Source organism: Myxocyprinus asiaticus, chromosome 15 (assembly GCF_019703515.2).
Source record: "Myxocyprinus asiaticus isolate MX2 ecotype Aquarium Trade chromosome 15, UBuf_Myxa_2, whole genome shotgun sequence".
Lineage (NCBI taxonomy): Eukaryota > Metazoa > Chordata > Actinopteri > Cypriniformes > Catostomidae > Myxocyprinus > Myxocyprinus asiaticus.
Window position 1 is genome coordinate 40422233 of NC_059358.1, and position 16814 is coordinate 40439046.

Consider the following 16814-nt stretch of genomic DNA (forward strand, 5'->3'; position numbering starts at 1 on the left):
GCTCAAGAAAAAGTCTCTCCTCAGAGAATTTCCTCCAGGACAGTCATAATTTTGTATTGCTTGGATGTATGCTGTGAGAGAACCAGCTACAATTAGGTTTTAAATGAATTTTACTCCAACTGGTGCGTTTCACTGACAGCATGTCAAATCTGTTTTATATTGTAAACAAGACATTGTTTTAGGATGAATTGGTGATAAATTGCAGTGGACCAGAGCAATTATGCTACAGTGGATTTAGTTTTTATAAGCAATAATGATGAATCATCCAAGTGATTTGTCAGTTTCATGTTTTAGATTATACGCAAATCGATGACATAAGTTGTTTGCACTGTCCTGAAAATATTACAAAAAGTTTAGTTGATGCATACCATGTTCATGGACTTTTTTGTGTTTCAGCTTCAAGATTTTAGGTTAAAATGTAACTGAATGTAATGTTTATGCGAAATTGAATAACTTAGGTCCTGTAACCATTTCTTTTAAGTTTTTCTCTATTTTTAAACAGCTTTTTACCTTCACTTGGTCACTTTACAGTAAATGGTCCTGCAAAGTATTTTTTCTTAAAAGTACAAATGTTCCATGTAGTCTCTCAATTATGAGGTCATAAAAGCTGAATGCATAATAATTCTAAAAGAATTAGCACAATGCTGTTTAAAATAGTTTTTGATGGCATGTCACACCACAGGACATGTCAACTTCCCAAAAGTATTTCATGTCCACTACCCATTTATTTGAAGTATATTTTATTTCTGAATATTTCACAGATAATAAGCTTCACTAAGTGTTTCTTTCATGAGATTATCTTTGCTGCATCTTGTACCTCTTCATTAATACAAAATGTTTTCTTTTTGAGTGCATGCCTGATGCAGCTAGTGTCTCAACATCAGCTAAACCCATTGTGACGGCTAACACTGGACTGTCATGACTGTTAAAAGATGGATTACAGTGCTTTATTTCTGTAACTATGCTGGCTGAGAGGTCCTGATCTGTGTTTTCCAGAGGGTGGGCTGTGACAGAGTGCTGGGATCCACTGCTGTGCTGGATATGTGTGGTGTCTGCAAAGGCGATAACTCCACCTGCAAGATCTACAAAGGACAATACACCAAACAACATTATATGAGCCGTACGTGTCTGTCTTTACCCTTTAACAGCCACTTACACCCCATGCATACAGAGCTCATCATGTGAATTGTTTAAGATACTGAACCAACCTTAACACCGTGTATTAACCACCTGTAACCGCAATGAGTGACAGGGCATTCTGTTGACTGCATGGTATCTATTTCTGCACCATAATTTGGCATGCGAATACGGGACACTTAACCATTTTGAGCACATCAGTACTGGATTGGGGTTGTTGGGGCGGTTGTTGATGGTCGGTAGGGGTGGGCAGTACCCTCAAGCATTTTTATGCTTCAATATGGGACGTTTCATCGTCCGACGGGTGGAGGTGAACAGGTGAGACGGAACCTCTTAATTTCGGCCAAAATATGGGAAGTCCCCAGTTAATACGGGACAGTGGGCAACCCTACTGCACATTAGTCCAAAATCCTTCTCCTGGCTAGGACACGGTATAGCAATTGATTCTAAAGTTAGCATGTTGCTAAACTAATGATTCTACTCTTTTACAAAACACAAACAGCATTTAGCACAAAAAATATTGAGTAAAATGAAACACTTTCAGTTAAAGAGACAAATTTCCAAAGATACATTTCAGTTCTGAAACAAATTAACTGTATATTTGTTATCTAAATTTATCTCAGCTCAGTCTTGATTGGAAATTTTGCAGAATTGTCACAAAGCAATGGAGGATTGCCTTATCCATAAAAAATGCATGATGTGATGTTGCTTCAATTTTGTGTCTAGAACAGTGGATCTCAACCAGGGGCCCGAAGTGCATTCAGATTGATCTCACAGTGAAATAGTGAGATTTACTTTTTTTTTAGCTAAAATCGGTCTACCTAACCATCAGTGCAGTAAAAATTTAATATTAAAGGAACAAATGCAACCTCCAAATCTCACTCGTCACTGATTATGCAAATATTACTTCCTTGTTTCAATGCGTGATCCAAACCTGGGTCTCCCACTTGCGCTTTCTGTTGCACCACAAGGGAAGGTAAACACACTGGAGCCGATGCAAAAATGTCTGATAGGAGATGGTGCTTTTCAGTGAGTTGGAATAATGTGGATGATCGTAGGTTACTGGAACTCAACAGACTTCAACATACTTCCAAGGTGAGCCTCAAAATGATTAAAAATTATTTACCTAAGTTAATAAGCTAAGATTTAATAAGCAATCAATCCAAAATGCAAAAATACAAAAATCAAGTTATATAATATGTAAACTGACACCATATTTCTTATTTTAATTAAACAACTCCCTTCAACAACTGTTTATTTGAAGAACATATCGTTTTTGAAACAAATTCAATCACAAAATTATAATTGATTGTGTGTAATTATTTTAATGTATTGACATTCACAGTTTCTGTTAATAAAGTTTGAAAGCAAGCAGCTTTCGAATATTGTCTTGGACAATGGGGGGCCTTGGACCCTGAAACATAGAAAAGCTTGAAAACCACTGGTCTAGAATGAGATATGAGAAGGTAGCAAAAATTTTGTACATACAATTTTTGATGGCAATCGAAATGTTTCGTGAGACTGCCTTCTTTGGAATTAAACCTGAATAAACTGGCTTTGATTAAAGGAATATTCTGGGTTCAATACAAGTTAAGCTCAATCGAAAGCATTTGTGGCATAATATTGATTACCATAATTTTATTTGACTTGTCCCTCCTTTTCAGGCACTTACAATGGGGACAATATGTAAACATTAAAATACTCATTGTTTCTTAAGTAAACCCACAAGACACAAACAATATGTGTGCTAACATGATTTCAGTGTGATAAATTCACTTACTAACCTTTTCTGTGTAAAATTAAAGCCAATTTGACAATGTAATGTCAACAAACCCTAAAACCCTAAAAATACTGTAAAAATGGCAATTTAAACAACTTTACAGCTCAAATAAAACATGAGTTTTAACAGAAGGATTTATGTAAGTGCTTTTATAAAGTGATCATCTTCACATTTCTGCATTAAAACCCTCCAGTAATTGGCCACATTCACTTCCAATGTACAGTAAATGCCTCACTGTAACCCATATTAATTAATTTATTTTTAAAGAAAAGGAGGGACGAGTCCACATACATTTTTGTGGTAATCCATATTATTGCCACAAATGCTGTAGATTGAGCTTAATTTGTACTGAACCTGGAATATTCCTATAAGGTGCCAGCTAAGGAATTCAACTGTGAATTAAAATTGTATACACTACTGGTCAAAAGTTTTGAAACACTTATTCTTTATTATAAATTTTTTCTTCACATTTTAGAATAATAGTAAAGTCATCAAAACGTCATGGTTACTTTCGTAACCTCCGTTCCCTGATGGAGGGAACGAGACGTTGTGTCGATGTAGTGACATTAGGGGTCACACTTGGGAGCCCCAAACACCTCAGTTTGCGCATAGCGCATTTCCCCTCCCTTGAGGGGAAGACGTGCGCTCTTGACTCCCAGTAGTGTTCACAGACTGTGATCCCTGGATGACTTCTACAAAGCATGGCGACCGGGGGCAGAGTTGCCCCTGCCCAAGGAAGACGCAGTGTACCGACAGGGAAACGATTTTGCAGAAAATATCACATGGGGTTGCCTTCGGGGGAACCCGTCCAAGGGCCAGACATGGAGATTCCAGAGGTCTGGTCACAGGTGCCAGATGGTGCCCCATCCCTGAGAAAGAAGGTCCTTCCTCAGGGGAATTCGCCAGGGGGGCTGTCGCGAGGAGCGTGAGATCCGAGAACCATGTCTGGGCGGGCTAGCAGGGTGCTACTAGGATGACTTGCTCCCCGTCCTCCCTGACCTTGCACAGGGTCTGTGCAAGTAGGCTCACTGGGGGAAACGCATACTTGCGTAGTCCAGGGGGCCAGCTATGTGCTAATGCATCTATACTGAGAGGTGCCTCGGTCAGGGCATACCAAAGTGGGCAGTGGGAGGATTCCCGGGAAGCAAACAGGTCTACCTGTGCTCGACTGAATCGACTCCAAATCAGCTGGACCACCTGAGGGTGGAGTCTCCACTCTCCCTTGAGGGTAACCTGACATGACAGCGCGTCCGCTGCAGTGTTGAGGTCGCCCAGGATGTGAGTGGCTCGTAGCGACTTGAGGCGCTGCTGACTCCAGAGGAGGAGACGGTGGGCAAGTTGTGACATGCAATGGGAGCATAGACTGCCTTGGCGGTTGATGTATGCTACCATTGCTGTGTTGTCCGTCCGGACCAACATGTGCTTGCCCTGGATCAACAGCCAAAACCTCCGCAGGGCGAGCAGTACTGCCAACAACTCTAGGCAGTTGATGTGGCAATGCAGCTGCGGGCCAGTCCAGGAGCCGGCGGCTGTGTGCCCGTTGCATACGGCACCCCAGCCCGTCTTGGAGGCATCTGTTGTAACCATGACACGCCTGGAGACCTGCTCTAGGGGAACCCCTGCCCGTAGAAATGCCAGGTCGGTCCAAGGGCTGAAGAGGCGGCGACAGACCGGTGTGATGGTCACGTGATGTGTCCCGCGGCACCATGCACATCTCGGGACTCGAGTCCGAAGCCAGTGCTGAAGTGGTCTCATATGCATCAACCCGAGTGGTGTGGCCGCCGCTGAGGATGCTAAATGCTCCAGGAGCCTCTGAAAGTGTTTCAGTGGAACCGCTGTTCTCCATCTGAATGCCTTCAGACAGTTCAGCACCAACTGTACGCGCTCGTTCGTGAGGCGCGCTGTCATCGAGACTGAGTCCAACTCCAAACTGAGAAAAGAGACGCTCTGAACCGGGGAGAGCTTGCTCTTTTCCCAGTTGACCCGAAGCCCCAGTCGGCTGAGGTGTCGAAGCACGCGGTCCCTGTGTGCGCACAGTAACTCTCTAGAGTGAGCTAGGATCAGCCAGTCGTCGAGATAGTTGAGGATGCGGATGCCCACTTCCCTTAGCGGGGCAAGGGCTGCCTCTGTGACCTTCGTGAAGATGCGAGGGGACAGGGAACGAAGGCCGAAGGGGAGGACCTTGAACTGGTATGCCTGGCCTTCAAAGGCAAACCGCAGGAAGGGTCTGTGTCGAGGTAAGACCGAGACATAGAAGTACGCGTCCTTCAGGTCTACTGCCGCAAACTAATCTTGATGCCGGATGCTTGCTAGAATGCGCTTTTGCATCAGCATCTTGAACGGTTCAGTACTCGCAGGTCCAGGATTGGTCACAACCCACCGCCTTTCTTTGGTACGATGAAGTAAGGGCTGTAGAACCCTTTTTTCATCTCGGCTAGAGGGACAGGCTCTATCGCGCCCTTGCACAGAAGGGTAGTGATCTCTGCATGCAAGATAGCGGCATTCTCGTCCTTCACCAAGGTGAAGCGGACGCCGCTGAACCTGGGCAGGCACCTGGTGAACTGAATCGTGTAGCCGAGTCGGACAGTCCGGACCAGCCATTGCGACAGATTGGAAAGTGCAAGCCACACGCCCAAACTCCAGGCGAGGGGGACCAAGAGAATGATCATGTTGGACGTACCGGCAGGTGGGGCCTCACGGCAGGGCGGAGCTTGAGGTGCCACGTCGAGGGGATCCGAGCCCCGTGGCGGTGCTGAGTCCAGGGACATCAAAGCACTTACTGAAGGAGTCTTGTCCCCGTAGTCCACCGGACCCAATCTCGTGTGGGTGTGTTTGTGCCACAGCTGGGCGCACAGGGGTGGGGGGACCATTGCTGGAGCGCCATACCTGCAAAGATGAGACAGTGGACGGTGGTTGTGACGACGGCCGTGCACACCGGACATGTGACCCAGGGAACAAGGAAACTGCTCTTTAGCTGAACTTTTGTGTACTGCAGCCTCTTGGGCATGCGGCGCAATTAAATGAAAATGAAACAAAAGATTCTCCTCCCGGCCCTCCTCCAGGGGATGGAGTGGTCTGCTTACCATCTCCAGTATAGCAGGTCTCCTTGCCCCTGGGTCGCCCATCTCAGGGGTGCTTCGAAGCCTTCCTCGGGTTCTTAGTGGCCGGCCGTGAGACGGGTGGCATCTGCTTCCTGCGCTGGGCTCTACACCGGGGCCGGGCCACGGGAGCGGGCTGTGGTGGAGCCGATGTCATTGCAGCAGGAGGACGCCCTTGGCAATGAGCAGACGGGGTGTGGGGTCTTGCACCGTGCCAGGGCAGGATGTGATGTATGGCCTCTGTCTGCTGCTTCACCACCGAGAACTGCTGGGCAAAGTCCTCGACAGTGTCGCCGAATAGGCCAACCTTGGAGATGGGGGCACCAAGGAACCGTGCCTTGTCAGCCTCTCACATTTCAACCAAGTTGAGCCAAAGGTGTCTCTCCTGGACCAAGAGGGTGGACATTGTCTGCCTGAGAGACCGCGCTGTGACCTTCGTCGCCCGGAGAGCGAGGTCGGTCGCCAAGCGCAGTTCCTGCATCAATCCCGGGTCAGAACTACCCTCGTGCAGTTCTATTAGCGCATTGGCTTGGTGTACTTGCAGGAGAGCCATGGCGTGCAGGGTGGAGGCAGCATGTCCAGCGGCACTGTAGGCCTTAGCCGTCAGGGACGACGTAAACCTACAGGCCCTGGATGGGAGTTTCGGGCGCCCGCGCCAGGTGGCGGTGCTCTGCGGACATAAGTGCACCGCGAGCGCCTTATCCACCTGGGGGATCACCGAGTACCCCCTGGCCGCTCCGCCATTGAGGGTAGCGAGAGCAGGGGAGCTGAAAGATCAGGACCAGGCAGTAAAAGGTGCTTCCCACGATCTTGTCAGCTCCTCATGCACTTCCGGGAAGAAAGGAACGGGGGCGAGACGCGGCTGTGAGCGGTGCCCGAGCCCAGGAACCAATCAGCGAGCTGCGAGGGTTCCGGGGAGAGTGGAGGGTTCCACTCTAGCCCGACACTCGCGGCCGCCCGGGAAAGCATGTCCGTCATTTCCGCGTCAACCTGGGACTGGGCAACCATTCCCGAAGGAGGAATCCTCTGCGTCTGACTGGATGAGCCTGCTCTTTGATGCTGCGCTCCATAACTCATCCTCTTCCCGGGCTCTGAACGAGGGGTCGAACTCGCCCTGAGACGAGCCGGCGATCTCGTCTGAGCGCGCAACCGAGGCAAGCAGGCATAATGGGAAATGGGAGGTCCGTGGGGGGATACCTGGCGGAGGTGGTCCCATTGAGGTCCCCAAATCACCCCCAGTGCTAACCGGCATGGCCTCATACCCGTAGGTAGAAGGACCGAGGCGGGGAGCCGCTGGGGTGGCTTGCTTTCTTATGAATGCAAGCCGCGACCGCAACGTTGCCATGGTCATGTTCTCGCAATGAGGACATGATCCATCCACGGACGATGTCTCCACATGTGCAGCACCCAGACACATAAGACAGCGATCGTGGCCGTCGGAAGTGGAGAGATAACGACCGCAACCAGGAATAACACACAAACAGAAAGGCATCTTTAAAAAGACACGTCTTTAAAAAGACGTTCCGTGTGTGCCACTCTTTCAGAAAGAAAATATACTTTATTAGAATATACTCTTTTAAATGTTCTGCAAACCACAGATGCAGAGGGGGAGAAGCCGCTGAAATGCACCGTAAGATCCAGCAGAGAGAGGTGAATGAACTCACAGATGAATTCAACTCAATGAATAGAACCACTCGGCTCCGAAGAGAAAATCTGAATGAGTGGTTGCATACCAACTCCTTTTATACCCATATGTCCAGGGGAGTGGCGTGCAAATTCCACTCGCCAATTCTCATTGGCCTTTTTTCAAAAAAGCAGAGGTGTTTGGGGCTCCCAAGAGTGACTCCTAGTGTCACTACATCGACACAATGTCGAGTGAGTGACAGATAGGGAACTATGGAATAACATAAATGGAACTATGGGAATTATGTTGTGACTAAACAAAATCCAATATAAATCAAAACTGTGTTATATTTTAGCATCTTGAAAATAGTCACCCTTTACCTAGAATTTGCAGACATGTACTCTTGACATTTTCTCAACCAACTTCTTGAGGTATCACCCTGGGATGATTTTAAACAGAACTGAATGAGTTCCCATCTATGTTGGGCACTTATTGGCCGCTTTTCTTTATCATTTGGTCCAAGTCATCAATTTCAAAAACTTTTTTTTTTTATTACATTTTAGTTTTATAATGAAATAAATTAATATGGTGACACAATTATAATTTTGTCTACAAAACTAATTTCAAACATTAAGCATATGCCTTCAGATCAAAAGATTTTTAAGATCATGAGAAACATTTCAGTCAAGTTTTTCAAAACTTTTGACCGGTAGTATACATATATATATATATATATATATATATATATATATATATATATATATATATACAAATGTATCTGTAGTTGAACAGCTTAATGTTACTTTCGCCTGTCTCTTGTGTAGAGTATTATCGGGTGGTCACCATTCCAGCTGGAGCACGAAGTATTCGTGTGGTGGAGCTCAACTCTTCTAGTTCCTACCTGGCCTTGAGGAATCTGCAGAGGAAGTACTTCCTTAATGGCCGCTGGACAGTGGACTGGCCTGGGCGACACTCCATTGCCGGTGCTGTGTTTGACTACAAGAGGCCCTACAATCGTCCAGAGAGTCTTATCTCCACTGGACCCACCATTGACACTCTGGTGGTTGAGGTACGCTCAGATAATTGGCTTGAAAGATGACAGTTGCCTTTAATGTCTGATTGGATCTTAGAATTCAGAGCACACAGTGAAACTTGCTGTTGAAATGATAAACACTTTTGTGTGACAAAGCCATGGCGTAGCGGTTAGTGCACATGTTCCAGGCATGTTGAGCCATGGTGCTCGTGTGAAAAGTATAAAGTCCAAAACTATAAGCCCATCTTATGCTTTTATAACAAATTATTGTGATTTATGTGTTGCTTGCAAAGTTGCTACTTCTATCAGTTATGTCAATGGAGAAAGATGCTTTTTATGTCCAGATGGTGTAGTCACAGCCTCTACCAGCAGGACTTACCGTGATACCTTGTCTGTGCCAATGAAAAAGAGGGCAAAAGAAAAAACAAAGTACATTTATGCTCACAATCACATCAGGCATAAACATATCCCTGCTCTACTCTGAAAACATTTCATTTGACGGAATTGTCTAATCAAAGTGTTTCCTTTGTTTATTTGTTCTCTTGTGCTCTGATATCTTTCTATCATGTAGAGATAAATTATTCTTGCTGCTTTACAAAACATAATTATGTTCTAAAATGGTCGGCATTTGATCATTTTTTATGAAGTGAAATGTTCTGATTGTGAGAAATATTGTGAACGTGTGCAACATGTGATGAGCATTTTGTTGTGAAACAAAAGAGTCAATTTAGACTTTTGTGGCTCTCAGTCCACGAGAATGAGAAGATCACTCCCCCTATTACCACTTTTCACTAGCAGTATAAAGTACCAAATCATGTTCATGAATGTTAAAGGTGCACTCAGTAACTTTTTTGCTTGTGTCATCTTGGACTTATAGTGACACCTAGTGGTGTGGATGCAGCATAATTTAAAATCAATAGTTTTCAGTTACAGATGCCATTGTAAAAATTGACTATTCACAATTAGGCATGATTATTTTAATCCGAGAGTGAAAGTGTCCAATAACAACTCGGTTACCAAGATTAAGCGAGTAGTATTCAGCTGGTCATGTGATCCTAATATGTCAGCCCCATTGAGGGCGCCCCTGCCCCATTTAGAATAAAACAGCTTTTATAAGGTTACTAATATGACTAGAGTCCTAATCTCATGTGAGTACTCATGATTTTATACATGTTTATATATGTTTCAAAATTACAATTATTTATTTTGGAGTAAAACCTTTTTTTAATGGGGAAAAAATTACTGAGTGCACCTGAGGCTGTTTGCTATTACATAAAGACTGGAAAACCCACAACTTCCTGTTTCAACATGAAATGCATCAACAGAGGAAAGAAAACTGCTGTCAAGTAATTTCATTGGGTCATTAATTAAGAACATTTTTGTAATTTATTATGTGCTTGATGCTATTCATTAGATCTTTTTTTTTTTTTCTCTTGCTCAGGTTCTTCTGCAGGGCTGGAATCCAGGCATTCAGTGGGAGTATACACTGGCCAAGGAAGATACAGACAGGCGGAACCAACCAAAACACAGCTACACCTGGGCCATCATTCGATCCCCATGCTCTGCCACCTGTGCAGGAGGTATTGAATGCTGGTCGTAATTCAGTCTGCTCGTAACGCTCTGTAAATCAGTCAATAGCTGGAAGAACAGTTGAGTGTACTTTTCTGTGAAAAATGTTTTAGAAAGTAACTTAAAAGTAAAATAATTAGTAATGTGATTACTTTTCGAGTAATTAATCTGTAAAGTAATCTAATTACAATTTTAAGTAATTCAATTACAAGCAATCAGTCATTTTAGTGGATACATTTTTATGGGTAACTTACTCAACCCTGATAATGAATTCAGGAACATTCGGAAACAAAGTTGAATCAAATCAGTTCTTTTCATTTATCGCCACATGAAGAGGGATGGTAAATTGTTTTTCTTGACTCGAGACCATTAACAAATGACCATACGGGACACGAAGCCTTAAATCCATGAAATTTCGTCACCCGACCTGGGGGGAGGGTATCCCCCTCAAGTGTTTCGGCACTTAAATATGGGCCAAATGCGAGACCAGTGTTAATCTCATCTATGAAATTACTGCCGAAAATTTTTGTTGAATAAGTGTTTTTTGATTACATTAACAATATAGAAGACAAGACGAAGAATACGCATCATGGCGATAATTAAAGGATTTTGATTAAAGCAGTGGTTCCCAAACTTTTTTAAACTGTGGCACCCCTATATAGTGTTTTTTATAGTGAGTTTCTCTAAAACAATCCTCCAAGTTTTTAAAGTAATTATTCAAGAGCTAGTAATAAAATAGAGTTATAAAATAGAGAACAGTGTTTTAAGTTTTTTTTAGGAACAGCAGCAATTAATCACTTAAAAATTGTGTTATAAAAACATTCAAAAAGTAATTCAATGGAAAATATAACTGCTTAAATTTACTGTGTGATTATTAGATATACTGTACATTATTGAAGATTCGATACAGTCAGAGTTTGACTGAAAAGCAAACCTGTTATTGAAATTTATTGGGCTTAAAGCTTCTGAAGTTATCCAGCCAAGGACGGTGAGTGCTTTTCTCTTATTCTTTTTAATATTGTTGTTTGATTAATATTAACGATAGGTTTATAACAGCTGCAGCACGTCTATTAAGCTGCATTTACACATCGCACAGATTGGATATTTTGATATAAGACTTTTGTCCTGTCTACATCATGTAATACATTAATGACTTACATTAATATCACGTCAAGACGTCGCAGATTTTTGTCCCGTCTGTTAACACTCCCATAATACATTAACGTCTGAGTTTACATTCACATTGCGTCAAAATGTGCATTTAAATGCACACAGCTGCATTCACCATGAGAAACGAGCGCTCTACAGAGAGCATGCAGAGAGCACGTGCACATATGCATGTGAGTGTTTAAAAAGCTTCCAGCTGTAGACAAACAGCACGCGGGTACGGAATTGAGTTAGTACAGCCGGTACTTTTAACTGGTGGCTATTTAAATATTAAACTGAGCAGAAATTACGCTGTATCCCTAGCCAGTCCTGGCGGCACCCAGTTTGGGAACCACTGGATTAAAGCATACTGAAAGATATTACCAATGCACTAACAATGTTTTTTGAAGATGAAAAATCTTGTTAAATATTGATGATTCAAATGATCCAGATATATATCGAATTTTGGAGATTTCCCCGCTTGAGCTGTGGGAGCTGAAAGACCTGAACTGAAGCACTCTACTAGTGAGTTAATAACCTTACTCAAATGCATCCTGTATATAGGCAATGTGAGATTAATCAGCTATATCCATAACTTAGATATAATATTATAATTTTCATCTGCACAGACAATGAAGCGAACACACAGGTGAACTTGAATGGGCTAGTCAGGATGCATGTCTCATATTAAGCCAAATGAAAAAGCCATTGCCATAACAATGCAATATACGCAAACTCCTAAACATTTATTAAACAGAATTACACAAGTCATATTTGCTATATGGAAACTATAAATGGAATAGAGTTACATTTAAAAATTGGCTTTTCATTTAGTTTCAAAGCGCTTCTGGTTTAAGCTCCGCTCACATCCGGTTATGTCCGAATACAGATAGTTTTGCATTTGCAACAAATACAAAAACAGTTACAGATAATGTCTTCACTGCATTCCCCTAACCTACTACAGGAGTTCACCCTCAGGTGAGCCACTAAGCTCAGGTCTGTTCCCATCCTTAGTGCTGACATGGGCTGTCCCCTCCTCCCCTTTCACACAAGGCCTGAAATTACCGCTCTGTAATGGTGTTCAGAGAGCCTGGGGCGTGAGGCACCTAAATTTGAACAATACCTGCTTTAGGATGTCCTTTAACTCAGAGGTCAAATGCCCTCCGGTCCAACTCTGGAAAGCTGCTTCTTCAGCCGAAATAACTTGGACTTTCCAGCACAGTAGTGTTTATCAATTCTGTCAAAGGGCAAAGGGGACATTTATCTGACCATTGCATTCATGTCTACTCAAATTCATTGGTCAAGGCAGTGTGGATATATGTTTTGGTTTATATACATACAGTAAAACCTATGTTAGCACAGCCTGATAGTCTTAAGGACATTTCATCAAGGAGACACTTCGTTGCATTGATACAATATTGTGTGTTTGTTCCTCAGGTCAGATGGTCACTAAATCAGCATGCTACAAGGATTTAAGGGTTCAGGTGAATACGTCTTACTGTAACTCACGCTCTCGGCCCTCCACCGGTGCAGTGTCCTGCAATACACAGCCCTGTCCCCCAAGGTAATATAAACCTTCTCTGATTTGACTCACAAGGGCTGCAAATTTTAGAGGTATCTTAGGAAATTACCCCACAAAATCCTTTATAATTTACTTTATTTTTCAGAGCAGACTGATATTTCATATTATTATATAGTGTCATAAATATGAGTTTAGTTATTTATTTTGCTTTACCTTTTTTTTTTTTTTTTTACTTTTCTTTTAATGTCAGTCTAAGTACAACATGTGAAAATTGTTATTTATTATCTGTATTTGCAAAGGCAATCATCAAATTTACTATTGCTCGTGCCATACTAGACCAGCTTAAAATTGTTTTTAGCTGTTTGTTTTCATCAGGGATGTTACACTGCATTTATTATCTATTTGGATTGCATTGTCATATCAGGGCAGCCCAATGCTGCTAAAGATATTTCAGTGTGTGATATTAGACTGCCACTTTTCACTCCTGTTCCTCATAATGCTGGAAAACTAAGGTTGGTGCTGGAAGAGGTATTAGGGAGGCCAGCAAGGGGTGCTCACCCTGTGGTCTGTGTGTGTCCTAATGCCCCAGTATAGTGATGGGGACTTATGTACTTATGTACATGTGATTTTTTTCCGTTTTTTATTTTTAATAAATTAGCAAAGATTTCAAACAAACTTCTTTCACGTTGTCATTATGGGGTATTGTTTGTAGAATTGTGAGGAAAATAATGAATTTAATCCATTTTGGAATAAGGCTGTAACATAACAAAATGTGGAAAAAGTGAAGCGCTGTGAATACTTTCCGGATGCACTGTATACTGTAAAAAGGCATCGTCCTTTGGATGAGACGTTAAACCGAGGTCCTGACTCTCTGTGGTCATTAAAAATCCCAGGGCACTTCTAGTAAAGAGTAGGGGTGTACCTCGGTGTCCTGGCCAAATTCCTCCCTTTGGCCCTTATCTATCATGGCCTCCTAACAATCCCCATCCCTGAATTGGCTACATCACTCTACTCTCTCCTCTCCACCAATAGCTGGTGTGTGGTGAGCAGACTGCCGCACTATGGCTGCCTTCGCATCATCCAGGTGGATGCTGTACACTGGTGGTGGTTGAGGAGAGTCCCCCTATACTATGTAAAGTGCTTTGAGTGCCTAGAATAGCACTATATAAATATAAGGAATTATTATAATAACTTTTTGTTAGAGCCGTCTCCTTGGCAACATCATGCAGAGCAATTTTTTGGTCATGTATCAAGTCTAGTCAGGGACCTCTGGGCAGAATGATCCATCGCTTGCCTTCTCCAATGCATCTTGCAAGTCTGCAGACAGTAATTCGCAGTAAGATCCGACTGCTTGGAAAGGTAGACACAGGCTTATAGCATGACGCTTACGACAAGTCTGCCAAAATGGTCGCCAGCTCCCAGACTTGGTTAAGTATATCCCTGAGCCGTCCAGCAGAGCGGTATTTTTACAGCCGGTGGCTCGCTTAACCGCAGTGTATTTCCTCCATACTAGTTCTCTGAGAGACTGCTAATGACTCATCACCCAATGCAGTTTCTCTGAGAGCTGCTCTTAAAGTATTAAAGTGTCTGAAGCTTCCTTAAACCTGCTTGATACTGTGCTGATTGTTTCCTAAGAGTAGCTGTGTTTTGCTTGGCACTCAGGTAGGCCCTCTCTCTTGTTTTCACTCTCTTTTTCTGTTGCTCTCTCTTTCTCACATATCTTCAGTCGGAGAGGCAGATAACATATTGTAATCCAGCAAAGTATCTATATCTGTGTGCTGTCATTAGCACACTAAACACAGCTGGCTTTACTGGTGGGATATTGCTGGGTCACTTCTCCATTTTCCATGCCTAATCCTTAACAACACATGAAGACCTCAGCACCTCTAAAAAAATAATATTATTACTTATTTAATATTATTTAAATTTTGTTGTATTATTAATTATTATAAATTATTATTCAAATAAATATAACAATATTATTTGTTGTATTATTGTTTTTATTCCTTTTACCTCTCATACATAAAATTCTGCTAAAAGTACTTCACAGGTCAAAAGATAAAACATTTAGAAAAAAGAATGCACAAAAAAAAAAGAAAAATTGAATACAAAATAAATCTAAAGTCATAGTAAAAAAAAATAAGAATAAAAATGTATTACAAAATTAACCTAAAACCAACCTTAAAAGACTAAAATTGCTGATGATTAGAGCTTGTCTAATTTCTTAGCAAAATTGAAGTGCACAATTTCTGCACGAAAAATAATGACCAACACTCCCCCAATGTTCCATTGGTCAGACAAACCTATAGGTTGGTCAGGATGCTCAAACAAGTTAAAAAAAAAAGTTATCATTTGAAAGAATCACAGATCACAGTGTTTACACTTTTCAGAGAAATCACTCTGTACAACACTTACTCATAGTTGTTACCAGGGCTTGACATTAGCACCCGCCCACCCACCAAATGTGGGTAGAAATTGGCAGTGACGGGTAACTGTGTCACTCTTACTAGCCACTTTGACGGGTGGCTGCAGTCGAAGCAAATTTAATCGTATTCATCTCAAGCTCAGTGCTTTATAAGCACTAAATACAGTGCATCCGGAAAGTATTCACAGCACTTCACTTTTTCCACATTTTGTTATGTTACAGCCTTATTCCAAAATGGATTAAATTCATTATTTTTCTCAAAATTCTACAAACAATACCCCATAATGACGACATGAAAGAAGTTTGTTTGAAATCTTTGCAAATTTATTAATAATAAAAAACGAAAAAATCACATGTACATAAGTATTCACAGCCTTTGCCATGACACTCAAAATTGAGCTCAGGTGCTGTTTCCACTGATCATCCTTGAGGTGTTTCTACAACTTGATTGGAGTCCACCTGTGGTAAATTCAGTTGATTGAACATGATTTGGAAAGGCACACACCTGTCTATATAAGGTCCCACAGTTAACAGTGCATGTCAAGAGCACAAACCAAGCCATGAAGTCCAAGGAATTGTCTGTAGATCTCCGAGACTGGATTGTATCAAGGCACAGATCTGGGGAAGGGTATAGAAAAATTTCTGAAGCATTGAAGGTCCCAATGAGCACAGTGGCCTCCATCATCCGTAAATGGAAGAAGTTTGGAACCACCAGGACTCTTCCTAGAGCTGGCCGCCTGGCCAAACTGAGCGATCGGGGGAGAAGGGCCTTAGTCAGGGAGGTGACCAAGAACCCTATGGTCACTCTGACAGAGCTCCAACATTTCTCTGTGGAGAGAGGAGAAACTTCCAGAAGTACAAACATCTCTGCAGCACTCCACCAATCAGGCCTGTATGGTAGAGTGGCCAGACGGAAACCACTCCTCAGTAAAAGGCAAATGACACTCGCCTGGAGTTTGCCAAAAGGCACCTGAAGGACTCCCAGACCATGAGAAACAAAGATTGAACTCTTTGGCCTGAATGGCAAGCGTCATGTCTGGAGGAAACCAGGCACCGCTCATCACCTGGCTAATACCATCCCTACAGTGAAGCATGGTGGTGGCAGCATCATGCTGTGGGGATGTTTTTCAGCGGCAGGAACTGGGAGACTAGTCAGGATCGAGAGAAAGATGAATGCAGCAATGTACAGAGACATCCTTGATGAAAACCTGCTCCAGAGCACTCTGGAACTCAGACTAGGGCAACGGTTCAGCTTCCAACAGGACAACGACCCTAAGTACACAGTCAAGATAACAAAGGAGTGGCTCCGGGACAATTCTGTGAATGTCCTTGCGTGGCCCAGCCAGAGCCCAGACTTGAACCCAATTGAACATCTCTGGAAAGATCTGAATATGGCTGTGCACCGACGCTCCCCATTCAACCTGATGGAGCTTGAGAGGTCCTGCAAAGAAGAATGGGAGAAACTGCCCAAAAATATGTG

The 16814-nt window shown here is 42.9% G+C and overlaps 1 protein-coding gene across 1 annotated transcript in view; it reads left to right on the forward strand.

The window, feature by feature from the left end:
• Positions 1-16814, forward strand: part of LOC127452613 (A disintegrin and metalloproteinase with thrombospondin motifs 16-like) — a 100289-nt gene that overhangs the window by 54989 nt on the left and 28486 nt on the right. Inside the window, exons 15-18 of the mRNA XM_051718224.1 lie at positions 997-1120; positions 8464-8708; positions 10114-10252; positions 12825-12951. Of these exons, the coding sequence (XP_051574184.1) occupies positions 997-1120; positions 8464-8708; positions 10114-10252; positions 12825-12951 (635 nt within the window). The remainder of the gene's footprint in view (positions 1-996; positions 1121-8463; positions 8709-10113; positions 10253-12824; positions 12952-16814) is intronic.